This window comes from Uloborus diversus, chromosome 6, assembly GCF_026930045.1.
Source record: "Uloborus diversus isolate 005 chromosome 6, Udiv.v.3.1, whole genome shotgun sequence".
Classification (NCBI taxonomy): domain Eukaryota; kingdom Metazoa; phylum Arthropoda; class Arachnida; order Araneae; family Uloboridae; genus Uloborus; species Uloborus diversus.
The window spans coordinates 119,807,746-119,821,818 of record NC_072736.1 but is presented as its reverse complement, the minus strand read 5'-3'; the positions used below and the strand labels follow the sequence as shown (position 1 = coordinate 119,821,818).

Here is a 14,073-nt window from a genome sequence, read left to right as displayed (position 1 = left end):
ATTTTAACAAATCATCTATAGTGTAACTCTGGTTAGTTGAGTTGTGCCCTTGACTATGTTTACCTGTTTTAGGGGAGTTTAGTGAAAAATAAACGTGTTATTGGCTCGAATTTTAGTTGGAATATTTTTGAAAAACTACTAAGAAAGTTTTCTCAACTCAACTTAGCGCCAATTACCCCTCCCTATTTACCAAAACAGAGGTAAACATTGTCAGAGTCAGAGCTTCACAATATTACAACTCTGGTGGTGAAAAAATTTTATGTTGATTTTTTTTTTCCATTTTTAAATTAGAAAGAAATATTTTGCAAAACGAAATGTTTACACTTCCATAATATTTTTAATTCCAGTAGTTTTAGGAAGATAAATTTAAGATTTTTATGTGTAAACAAGAAAAAAAAAATGAAAATTAAAAAAACTTATAACTGAATTTTTTTAATGAAAATAACTTTATATATACATTTTATGTACAGTGTAGATGCTTCAGATTTAGATTGAATCATGATTTGGAAGATGTACCTCTTTCAAACGCTGCTGCAATGTTTGACCATAGTTATTTTCAGGATACAGCATGTCTAATGGTAAATTTTCCAGACTGTAAATCACTTATGCAAATTCTGCTCCAACTGCTATCCTGCTTTTGTAGAAGAACCTCGCTAGTGTTCACCGATATGACATGAGCCCTGGAACAGAATTAAACAGTTAATATGTTAAAGATAAATAGGTGTTAAAATTACAATAATGATCCAATTCCAGAAGATTGCTTCATTGGGGGGGGGGGACCAGTTTAGACGGGTTAAAAAATCTACTTTTTTTTTCAATGTCATGAAATATTAGTAAAACTCTTCAAGAATATGTTGCCAAAATTTCAGTGAAAAATTCCAATTAGTTACAATGCTATGAGCACTTAAATGACTGTGTGAAATTCGAAAATTTTCACAGCGGTTTTGTTTTTTCCAACTTTTTTTCCTCAAAACACTTTTTTTTCTTCAACTGGTGGGCATTCTAGCTCAAAGAGTTATTGACCAATCGTTCTGAAAATTTGTATGACTATTCTTTATTCAAATATACTCTATATGAACTCAACTCTGGGATGATATTGGTAATAACATCTTTTTTTTTAATGCAAGAAATGTGGAAAAAAATAGTAGAGAACATTACATAATCTAAACACCTCAAGAAAATGCAATTTTCAACTTTTTTGATCCCAATTAGGTTTATATTTTTGAGAAATATATTGTTTACAAGGGAAAAAAATCGTAATGATTACAGATAAAAATTGTGGCTTCGTTAATGCCCACCAGCAACAAGCTCTGATGGCAACCACCTATGGACAGCAGCTCCTAACTTCACTCTTTCTGGTGGAATTGGAAAAATCACAAGGTATACTTCAAAAGACGAATAAAATATCCTCCAAGTTTAAACAAATTCTAATTATTTCTTACCTGTTAAAAAAATTCACGAAAAACATTAAAATTTTGGCCTCTTTAAATGGGTGAACAAATGAAATGGAACTCATTTTTTGACCACATATGGTGAAATGAAGCATACTGGTGAATGGAAAGGAGGTAAAGATCTTTTAATATTATTAGCGCATTTTTTTAAAATTTAAAGTGAAACCTGTGTAAGTTGACCACCTGCGGTGCACTACTTTAGTGGTCAACTTACAGAGGTTGATTTATATGATAAGGGCTCATTCCGTGCCTGGAAAAAGCAGCCAACTTTGACAGGTGGTCAACTTACAAGGGTGGTCAACTTTACAGGTTTTACTGTACTAAGGATATTAAGACTTTTTAATACCTCAATTTTTGGAGTACTGAGTGTTGTACAACACTTTTTTTCCCCATAAAAAACTTACTTTACTGGGTCCTTATTGCAGAAACAACAAGTTAATTCAACATTAGACGCCCCCCCCCCCCCCTTCGATGGAGTTTTAAAAATGATTTCTTCAGCAACAGGAATTAATTTACAAATTCCTGAATAGTTTCCACCTAAACAATACTTTTTGAGCATTATGTTTTTAACACTGACATATTCAAGTCAATCATTATGTATCTCTTTTACTTTTTTTTCCCTAACAAAATAACAATTTTCTTATGTAAAGCAAAATGAAGGCATAGAGTTTTTCTTAATGTTTGGAAAACTGAAACTAAATAGGGGGCTCCTCCCCCTGTTCGCCAACGTTCACCAACCCCCGCAGATGGCTGTGCTATCTTATTTGATTTGCAGATATTTATATTGTCTTTCAAGAATTGGATGCATGTAAAGATTGGAACAAAAAAATCCTGCTCTCCCTGGTGTAAAAAAATAGAACTCAAGTAACGAGCTCATTATATAATTCAAACAACAAATTTATTCTGCTCACACCTGAGCCAAAAGGAACTTGATGAAAATACGTAAAAACAAAATTATTAATAAGCTATTTGAAAAACAACTTAAATCCCAAATTCCTAATGTATCATATTGCATAAATATTGTCAAAGTTTTGGTTTAGCAAATTGTATTGTATTAAGGTGAAAGGATAAATTTCAGCAGCAGAGAATTTATTCTTTTATGAACCTCAAAAGCTTACAATAGCCTATATTAGGGTGAAAATTCTGATATATCGTTTTAAACAATATATATGGGTATAAAAACTTTACCTAGACATAAAGCTCTGTAATCTTTGTTTAAATTTATTGTTTTTTCTAATCATATCGTCTTTTTTAAAGCCTATTTTGAGTCTTTTGATTTTTGTAATCCAAATCAGAGTATGACATACATTTGGGGGGAAAATCATAAGGAGCAACAGTTGGCTCATTTTCAAAATTGTTCATCACTTTGGTCAAAACAAAGCGCTTCTTTGGCCAGTAAGCTTTGCCGAAATCAATATTGCTGAAGTTTAAAATATAATGTTCATTTTTTAAACAAAGCAAACCATTAAGTAAGACAAAAAGTTACATTAAAAGGGAAAAAAACCCTACCAAATAAACAAACTAAACCATTAAATATACAGCGTGTCCGAAAAGTTCTAGACACATTTAAAAAATTCGTAGAAAACCAACAAATTGTCGTATGAATTTGTGGTTTGCACCATAACACTTCACAGGTTCAAGAGTTTTTATGACCTTTTAAAAGTAACTTTTAAATCATTTTTGTTGACACGGGAAAACGCAAAAAGGAATGAAAATTATTAATCGAAGAATTACAAGCATAGCATATACTGACACCCTGGCTGCGAAATGCCTTTTTTCTTCCTTTTTTTCCCCTTTACATTTTTTTTTTCTGATGTTATAAAAACTCTTGAACCTGTGAAGTATTATGGTGCAAACCGCAAATTCATACGACAATTTGTTGGTTTTTTTATGAATTTTTTAAATATGTCAAGGACTTTTCGGACCCCCTGTATATCTTTTGAATGTGTCAGAAGGTCTATACAAGTGTTAGATCTGTTTTTGTCTAGATCCAAATAATTTTATTGCTTGCTGCTGGGATGGTAAAAAAGCTTGATCTAATATCTAAAATAGCAGAAAGTAAACAACTTTTTATGATGTTAGTGATATAACTATTAATGAGATAGTGATCAAAATCCAAGAATATGATGATGTTAGCTAGAGAAACAAAAACTTAATGTAATAATTAGTAAACCATATAACCTGCTCCAGTTTTAAAACAAATTAGTTTATGCTAATTAACCATAAACTTTTTTAATACATGTACTGCTTTAATGGATTTGGCGGAGCCCTTGGTTCCCCAGAACTTTGACAAGTATTCTGCAGGTGATCACTATTTGCTTCATTAAAGCATGAAAATATAAAAAGAAATTTTTTATTTTCACAGAAGATTAAATTTTTAAAGATGGTTCGCCAGTAAAAAATATAAGTACACTCGAACTGCTTTTGTACGATGGATAGGGACTGCATAAAAAAACTTAAATAACCCGTTCATTTTACAAAGAATTTAGTCAATTGTGTCCCAATCTGATTGAAATTTTCATACACCGCACAAAACAAATTCACATCAAAAAAATAAATAAATAAATAAAAAAATCGCACAAAAACAGGTTAGAGTGTAAATAATTTTTACAGTATTAATTTAAAATGTTGCTGATTTTCTTTATTAATCATAGAATACATTTTGTAAAGCTAGAAAACGTGTAAATAAAAACTCTCTACTCATTACCTTACTATTTATTATCTTAATAAGATATTTGTGTTGTGATAAAATAAAGATGCAAATAATAATTTTTTAAATTTAAGTATGATAAAACTTTGATATCCAATTTTTTCAGCTCTTTGATTAAGGGATACCTTCAAGAAAGATAAACTCTTAAGAGCTCTCTCCAAGCTGCAAGAACTTGAATACCCTTGGACCAAACAAACACCTGATTTACATTTTTATTAAATTATTCAAAAAGTAGCGCATATTTTATTGGTAACCACTTTAGAGCAGGAGTTAAAATGGAGGGAGCAAGTTCAATCACTGGCTTAGCAAAAGATGACCCAAAGACTCCAAGTCACATGACTCAACAATGATGAATAGTTTGCACATTTTGCGTGAAACAAGCGAAAGAAACACGATTTCTTCCAATGCCTAGCTTTAAAATCTATCATGTGACCTGGGGTCTTCGTTTCATTGAATGAAAGTCTTCACTCTATCCATTTTATCTCTTTTCAATGGTAACCACAAACAGTTCATAAAATTTAATAAGGAAATTGTTGATGAAAAGTAATGTAAATAACAACAGAGAAATGTAAATTATGAGAAGGTATATCTTACGGCCAGGGGCTGTCAATCTTGTCATCTACATATACAGATTCCCCTTTCCTAAATGAATCTCCCTTGAATAAGAGTTTTCCATCAGCAAAACGTGCACTTACCCTCTGCTCAGGAGTATTGAACTCGTCTGAAAAACAGTTTACAACTGTAAAAAAATTAGAAGACATACATGGAAGAGAAAAATACGTTTAAAAAAATAAACACAAATACATTTTTAAAAAAAACACTAAAGATTAATACTTCTTAGTAATAATGGCTAGAGCTGCCAAAAATTACTGTGCTCAGAATTAATACACCGGAAAATCCCACAACAACGGACTTCCGAGTGACTGCAAATTCTTTGTTGTTACGAGAGTTTGCTTGCAATGGAATTCAAGCAACCTAATCGAAATTACAAGGGGATTGAACATTTATTTCGTTAAAATGGATGTTTCATTCTACTGGTATTCACTCAAATGAAATTTTACTGCAGTTCAATCAACTTCTTTAGAAAAATTACGAAAAAAAACTTGAGAGAATCAAAGGATTAATTTCACATAAAGTTTTGAAAACTTGATGTGAAATTAACCCTTTGATTCACTCATTTCACTTTAAGCGAATACAATCCAAAGCATCATCATCTCCAAATAAAGTTTTGAAAACAAAGAGTGCCCCAAACAGATAGGTGCAACTGCAAACTAACAATTCCAAAAGAAAAGAAAAACCTGCAACAAAAAGATTCCAGATACACCAATTAGTTTGTACAATTTTTCAATAATTTAATTTTTCAAATGAAATTGTGTGTATATATACATATATATATATGTGTGTGTGTGTGTGTGTGTGTGTGTGTATATATATATATATATATATATATATATATATAGTAATAAAAAAAATAGTAAGTTATTTTTTCAGCAAAAAAAGTGCATTTTTTGAAATGATTTTGAAAAATTTGGGAGGGAGTTTTAACCTTAAAAACTCACTGCCCTGACACAAATGCCACCAACTACTTATCAAATACTACCTTTTTCAAATAAAAGGCACTCATAGTTACTACTAAGCTAACTTCCAGTACCAATGTCATACGTGCACACCAAGGTCAAAAATCAAACTTGATTTTTTAACCTTTTAAAAAACTAGGTAGGGGAATATGGGACAAAATGAAATAGTTTCAATAAATTACTTTTTTTCCCAGAACAAACAAATTAGAAATTTAATTTGAAATTTTCAGTACATGAAAGGTGAAATTTTATAAGATAACTTGTTTTAAATGTTATTTTTAGTTTCTAATTTTATTTGCACAAAAATTATTTTTGATCTACTGCACCGTATTACAATAACAGTATCAAATTTTGAAAATGGCTTGCATTAGAGATGCACCGATAAGCAAATCGGCTGATTACCGATTAAACGGATGTTTATAATCAATGGATTAATTGGCTCAGATGATTACTGATCACTTTTTTTTAAAGACTAATACTTCTCCATTGCTTTTTTGTTTCTCTTTTTTTATTTTGATGAGAAATAATTAATATTTTATTTCTGAGAGATGATTTATTTTTCTCCTCATTCCTAGAGTTTTCCAAAAATAATTTCAAAATTTCTTCCTATTTCCTTGAGCCAGTTTTCTTATTATTATTGATGTATTCACATAATGTTAACTAGACATGAAAATTTTAAAATATTAGGGGGCAGTCTGTGGTCAGCATGCTAATTTAGGATCACTTTTGATTTAAATTTATTTCTAAATAATTAGCAGCCATTTTATCCAAGACTGATTTTTTATAAAAATTATAAGATTATCTAAAAAACAAAGGGGAAAAATATTGGCGCATGAAATATGTTGCAACATTGTATATATGTGTATAATTATTTAAAATAGTAAAATTAAATACAAAAAATAACATTGCTTCATTTATCAGTTAGTAATAGTAATAATGTACATATTTTTTTAATCAAATTATATTTAATAATAATAAAATTCTTGTTGAATCAAAAACTAATAGTTTAAAGAGTCAATTGTGAGGGGTATGATGTAATCCTATGTTACAAGAAACAAAATAAATGAGGGGAAAATGTTGCGTCATCAAAAGCTGGGGCGAGGGGATCAAAATCAAATTTAGAACATGATCCTGATTTTCTTCAAGAAGCAAAACAAAAGCATTAGGAAGAATTTCTTTTTCATTGGAGAGAGTTAATGGGAGATTGCAGTGAGATCATACACACATTTGTTTATTTCCGCTATATTTATATCCTTCAAAGATAAATTTTAATAACATTTATAACAAAAAAAGAAAATGGTGCTTTAAGGCAGGTGATGTGAAAAAGAGTGGTGCAGGGCACCTTGGGTGGGTTAAACATTTTTTGCATTCCAGTTTAAAATTCCTGGAATTTAATTACTCATAGTAGTGTCATGTGAATATCAGCAGAAAGAGTTCAGATTCTTTACTATTCCATTCAGTTTTACACACTTTCTAAACTTGATATTTTGCTTTTACTATGTGCACTTTCTTCGTACAATCTATAGTAATGTTTGGACGAAATTACATTTATTTATTGTTGATAAATGAAAAAAAAATCATAATTTATTGTTCAAAGTTAACTTTAAAACAATATTTTGAAAAATAATTTTTTTCTGCCGATTAAGCGGCAAACTTTTGCTGATTCTTATTAATCGGTAAACTGGTCGATTAATCGTTGCATCCCTAGCTTGTATTATCTCATACCTTGACCTTCAGAGGTAACTTTTTTGTTGTTGACTGAAATCAACATCTTTAACACGTTGACTGCCAACTACGAAATAACTCAAAGATTGCGTTCTTTTCTAGGATGCCAACTACGAGTTATCTCCTACTTGTTTATTTGCCTTTTTTGCGAAGCTACGATTTAACTCGGAATACATCAGTGCTAATATCAATAGATGGAAAAAAAACAAAAAATAAAATACTGGCTTGCACACAGGCCCAGCTCTTGGGGTAGGCGACCTAGGGCGGCAGATTTTGAAATTGAAACATTTTTTTATAAAGTATGAATTTATGTTTCAGCACCACAAGATTCACTGCTGTAATGCTTAAAAAAAGAAGTATGTACCAGTGCTTGGATATGAAAAACTAACTTTGGAATTTAACTAGAAATTCAATTTAATTTTGAAGATGACAAAGTGCGTGATTTAATAGTCTTTCGAAAAGATTAATATCTGTTTCAGTGCCATAAGATGCACTACTTTAATTTAAAGTGTGTGTACCAGTGCTTGAATATAAAATCCCAGTTTAGAATTTAACTAAAAAGTAACTTTAATTTTAAGCATTTTACTATTATTTTTATTTTATTGTTATATTATTATTTTATATAGTTATTATTATTATTTGGGGGGGGGGGGGCGGCATTTGTCAATATCGCCTAGGGCGGCAGAAGTAATAGAGCTTGCACAAACAGTAGATTTAGCAAAACAAAAAATATAATTATAAAAATTATTTCAAATTCAAGAAATAAAATAATATTTTTTTTTGTGGAACTCCTTGAAACAATCTTCCACACAAAGGACTGGCTCCTCTTTAGAAGCTGGACAGAAATGATGCAATTCTCGCCGTTTTTTGTTCAGGTACATGTACACCATGGCTTTGTCAAATGCTTTTTTTTCCGTATGTGGTTTCATTTCTTATGCTTTTTGATGGTAACTATGCACTAGATTTAGAGGTTTTAATAATATAATATGATTCAATCACATTTTCATTCCAGACCAGATTTCTGAAAATTGCTGTGGAAGTCAACGTGTTAATACTATGTTAAAATATTTACAAATAGGTGGCGCAAACAGTAAAATATTTTGCCATTTCACTTTGCTCCACTATTTCCCATTACCCATCATTCCTCTACATTTTATTAATTATATAAAAATTCATGTTTTACTTACATTCGTTACTTTGTTTTGAAGCTTTCAATGCCTGAAAAGGGAAAAGATCTCTTAGCCTAAATACATAACATTATTCAGCACATTTACATTATTTATTCAAGCAATCGATATCAGGGGTGTTCTCATAGGATATACTCCATATACTCTCAAACTTTTTTTAGACATATAGCGTATACCCTCAAGCTTCAAAATTTTTCATATTATGACATATTACACCCTTCTGTGAATTAATGGAATCAAGTTGGGAATTTTTAATTTTTTTAGGTTGTTTAATCTTAGTTTATAACAGCTGTTTAGCCTATCAGTTGATTAGGCACTATAACCTCATGTTTATTTTGTCATAAATACTGTGTTTTGTTTAAGTGTTATAAATTTCAACATATTTTTGCTGTTTTTTCTCAATCCAGTCACTTTTTATCTTTTTGTTAGATATGGATATTTCTCCACGGAAGAGCCAGGCCATTGTGACATTGAGTGAAAATGTGATTGTACAACAAAAGAAAAAAATGATCTGTGCTTTGCTAAAAACATGGTTTAGAGATCAAGAACTCAAAAAAAAGTGCAAATCTCTAGTTGACTCTATGGCTCAGTAGAGTGAAAATGGTGCTGGACTAAAAAGGAGGGGGGGGGGGGGCATACTAAGTGGTGATTTTGATTTTATAATTAAATGATGTAAATAAAGGTGATTTTGTAAAAAAAAAAAAAGAAAAGTGGTTTGATTCCATTAATTCTCACAAAGGTGTATGTATATGACCGCATTCACATATTGCACGTAATGGATAACTGGGAGTATACCCTCAGAAAAATTGATGGGAACATTTCTGATATATATATATATATATATATATATACATATATATATATATATATATATATATTAGTATTGATATTGATACACAGCCAACCAAGCTTTCCATTTTACATAGAAATTTGTTATGCTACATTTCACTTTATTTTTTCGGTTTACATAAAGATGGTATAAAATTGTTTTTCCAGAAAAAAAAAATTGAAACATGGGTCACATATACTGTTGGTCCCGCTTAATCGAATAATGTTGGTTCCGAGAAATATTATTCGATAAAGCGGCGAAATTTTATTTACCTTTCTAAATTAACAACATTTGTTTCAAAACGTAATGCTAATAATAAATCGACAGCTACATGAAGGAAATAGTTAATGTTAATGCTAAAAAGTTCTTGAAATCAGCTAAATAAACAACAAAATAGTTCAACAATTAGCACAATACATTACAAGTACATCTGGAAATTATGAAAAGTAACCTACAACTTGAGTTATGAAATCTTTGTTTTGGCACCTTTTTTCAGTATGTTATCATTTAAAAAATTCCATAATAGAAAATTGCTTGCTCAAGGTCTTTTGGAAACCCTTTTCTGACTCCCTTTTTCCTCTCCTCGTCTACCGTATTTTACATTTAATATTTATCAATTTATCATCGTCTAAAATGTGTATATTTATTTGTGTTATTTAATTTAACTATAGACTGTACTTTTTTTCTTGTTGCAATGACAAAGGCAAAAGAAATGGAAAAGAACAGTGGAAACGTTTTGATGGAATATGAATGTTGTTTTTCTCGGCTTCAATGCAATAATTGTTCTTACATATTTTTTTTTTCTAATTAATGCAAAATTTTTCTAAAAAAAAATATTTGCAAAAGCTGATTAATATTATTCAATTGTCCAGGGAAATTATTTGATTAAGTGGTGATCTTTAACATTGCGTCTATCGGGAAATATTCAGTTCCAGGAGGTTTTATTCGTAAGAGCGAGGTATTCGTTTATCCGACTAAGCGGGACTGACAGCATTTTGAAGGCACTAAATCCAATGATGAGGGTCTAATTTTTTGCAACTTTCCCATTTCTGAAGTAAACAAGATTGAAATAATGTCAGCCCCGCTTAATCGGAAAACGGATAGCCTGCTTATACAAATAAAACCTCCTGGAACCGAATATTTTCCCGTAGGCGCAATGTTAAAGATCCCCACTTAGTCGAATAATTTCCCCACATCATTGAATAATTACTCAGTTTTCGCAAATGTTTCTGATGAGAAAATTGTTGAATAAATTAAGTTGGAGCAATTATTGACGTTAAAATATAAAGTAATATGTTTCACTGAGAACGGGCGAGAAAAATAACATTCATATTCCATCAAAATATTTCCACTATTCTGTCAAATGTCTTTTGTCTTTGCCATTACAAAAAAAAAAAAAAAAGCTGAGATGATAATTAAATTAAATAACAAGAATACACAATATACACATTTTAGACGCTTATAATAAATTGACATACATTAAATATAAGATATCATAGACAAGGAGAGAAAAAAGGGAGTCAGAAAAATATTCCCAAAAATCCTTGAGCACGCAATCCACTATAACAGAATTTCTCAAAATGTAATATATTGAAAAATGGTGACAAACTAAGATTTCATAACTGAAGTTGTAAATTACTTTTTATATTTTCATACGTACTTGTGATGTCTTTACTAATTATTAAACTACAGTAAATGCCTGATTATCTGCGGAATAGGGTGGCACAGTAACCGCGGACAATCCAAATAATAGGTAAAAAAAGGCTTAACTACTACATACAATCGTTAGAAAATATGAATAACATTCTCATTTACATTTAAATTATAGCTAAAAACATTGCTACATTCCATCTACTAACATAGAATGTAAAAAATATACCCCATATGCAAAAGCTAAAAACAAACAATAACACATTCAAAAGTTTTAAAAGAATTTAATGACTGTTTAAAAAAATAGTGAAAAGACCGGTGGATAATCTGAACCGCGGATAAACCGACCGCCGATAACCGGGAGTTAACTGTATTTTGTTATTTATTTAGCTTATTTCAAAAACTTTTTATCAATGACAGTAATTATGTCCTTTATATAGCTATTGATCTTTTATTATTACGTTTTAAAACAAAGGTTGCCAATTTAAAAAGGTAAAGAAAATTTCCCCACTTAATCTAGTAATATTTCTTGAAACCGACAATATTTATTTATTCAGGGAAGAAGACAGTATAACATTGCGTATTTCAATGTCGTAAGTATTGATGTATCAGACAGGATCCATAGACTTTCATGCACTTTTCAGATATTAGAACTTAATTGAGACTACTTCATATTGAGACTCTTTCACTATTGAGAAGTCTCATAAGCATTACTAGAAAGACTTACGCAACTGAAATACAGCATTTTTATCACACATATATCGAAAACCAGAAAGTTGCAAAGAATTACCCCATCATCGGATCTAGTGCCGTCGATATATATATATATATAAGAACCATGTTTCAATTTTTTTTTCTAGAAAATCAAGTTCATATTATCCCCTTGTTAGCTTTATCTTTTAAAATTATTACTAGGTGTTGATTTATAATAACTTTTGTGAGCAATCAAATGCTGGTTTACATTGCAGACTATTTTTGGGTCTCTGCATAGCAACTTCTAAAAAATCTAGTTAGTTATCCCTTTCAAATATGTATTCAAAATATATCAAGTTCAAGCGATGAAAGTGAGGATTCAAAATATAGTTGAAGTTGTAGGTAGAAGTTCTTAAATTCATGAAACTGTCCTTAACAGTCAATATTTAATATTAAACTTTGCAAAAAATATAGAACTTACTTTCCTAATAGTCGTCCAGTCTTCTAAAATATCATTTTCATGAAGCATATAAACTATATATGGACGTAAAATGTTAAGGATCAAGTTGTGCATCAGAATTGCTTAGAATAATTAAAAACTTAATAATACTTGTTGGTCTCAAATTTTAAGTAAAAAGAGGGGAGAGGAGGACAAAAAAGCTTCAAATCAGACATAATCACTTTAGATTATCTGGGTTGTGCTACAGTATTACTCATAATGAGAATCATTCTAAAAAAAAAATACTTTGAGTACACATAATTCAGGCTAGCTAACCAACAAATTAATCTAATTAATGTTCTGATATTTGAAGTATTAATATTTCTTTGGATCTCCTTCCATTTTCAGGACAGATCCCTTTTAAGCTATTTTGTTTCATTTAAGATTTACAATATAAAGGGCAAAAAAAAAAAAAAAGATCACATTTCAAACAACTATTCAAGCTCTTATGAAATAAAATTTGGATTTGAAAGTGAACTTAACTTTGAAATGAATTTAAAAATACATATGAACTACCAATATTATTATTTTTGGAGACCATTATCAAATATTCAATACAGAAACACAAAACTTGGCATAAAATGTTTGATACAGAACAAAAATGCAATTTCTCTTGAAAATGAGAAAGTTTCTAGAAAATTTATACATTTATTTGACTTAAAAAAGAATAATGACTATTACGTTTTACTTATTAGAGAAAAGGTTATTAATTACACACAAATGTTAAAAATTTTTTTGGTTGTGATTTAATTTGTTGATAACCCATCAATTAAACAATATTTTTTGGAGTGATGGTCACAGAGCACTCAAAAAAGGAAAGTGATATTAAAAAGCTCCAATTTATACTCTATGAGTTTTACAAAATGAAAAAGTCAAATATTTTCTGAACATTATTACCAAGAACACACTGTATGCAGATTTGCAGTGAATAAGAAAAACATCAGTTTTCCTTTTTAGAGTAGGTAAGATAAAAAGAAGGGGAGTCCTTGCAAGTTTGTGACTTTCTTTTACTTAGCAGTGTGAACTGAGCAGTGACACCCATGGATACCACACCAGAATCTCCTTCCACTTGTTTTCTGACCTGTTGGTCATTTTGAAACGTACAATTTTGTTATATACATTTCTAAGTAGTGTAAAAACTGTTACAGGAACAGTTTACAGGATGATCTTCAGGGTCTTTGAGTTCCTTAAAGAATAAGGTTTAAAAAGAAATATTACAGAAATTGAAAAGTACTATCATCTTAACAATTGTAAACAATTTACAAACACTCATTTAAATAACTGGGAAGGCTAGGTATGGACAATAAGTCTGAATTACTAAAAAATTTCCTTACAAGAAACTATTGTGGAATGCTTTTCCTTTTGAAAGTGTGGTGTTTTTTTAATAAACTGTTGAGTTGAACCAATCATCAGATAAGTATGAATGCACTTGTGGAAACCAGACAAGGACTTTCAGTTGTTTCCTTTGAAGCACACCGAAGCATACCACCGATTACTTATTAACGATTCTTAGGCTATTTCAGAAGCACCCTTGTTACCAAACGGATGGGGGGGGGAGGGAGGAGGGATACAATTCTGGGGCAGATGCAACCAAGCCCCGTGTCTTTAAAGCAAAGCTTTTTGGGATACATATCGTCCCAGCCATAAAGACAACAAAACACTTGAATAAACTCAATGAAGCTGAGATACAAATTGCACAGGCATGTTTCATAGTTTCAAGGAATTCTTTCTTCAGTGAAAATGAAAGTTCCA

General features: G+C 30.3%; 1 protein-coding gene across 2 annotated transcripts in view; it reads right to left on the bottom strand.

Moving 5' to 3' along the window:
* Window positions 1-431: 431 nt before the first annotated feature.
* The window catches only part of LOC129225280 (breast cancer metastasis-suppressor 1-like protein-A), a 29,057-nt gene continuing 15,415 nt past the window's right edge, over window positions 432-14,073 (bottom strand). Inside the window, exons 8-11 of one of the 2 annotated variants that reach the window (XM_054859866.1) lie at window positions 12,304-12,368; window positions 8,651-8,681; window positions 4,756-4,900; window positions 432-680 (exon numbers count right to left, since the gene is read on the bottom strand). In XM_054859866.1, coding sequence (XP_054715841.1) covers window positions 557-680; window positions 4,756-4,900; window positions 8,651-8,681; window positions 12,304-12,368 — 365 coding nt within the window. In that variant the 3' untranslated portion in view covers window positions 432-556. The remainder of the gene's footprint in view (window positions 681-4,755; window positions 4,901-8,650; window positions 8,682-12,303; window positions 12,369-14,073) is intronic. The other variant, XM_054859867.1, reaches the window with a different exon arrangement.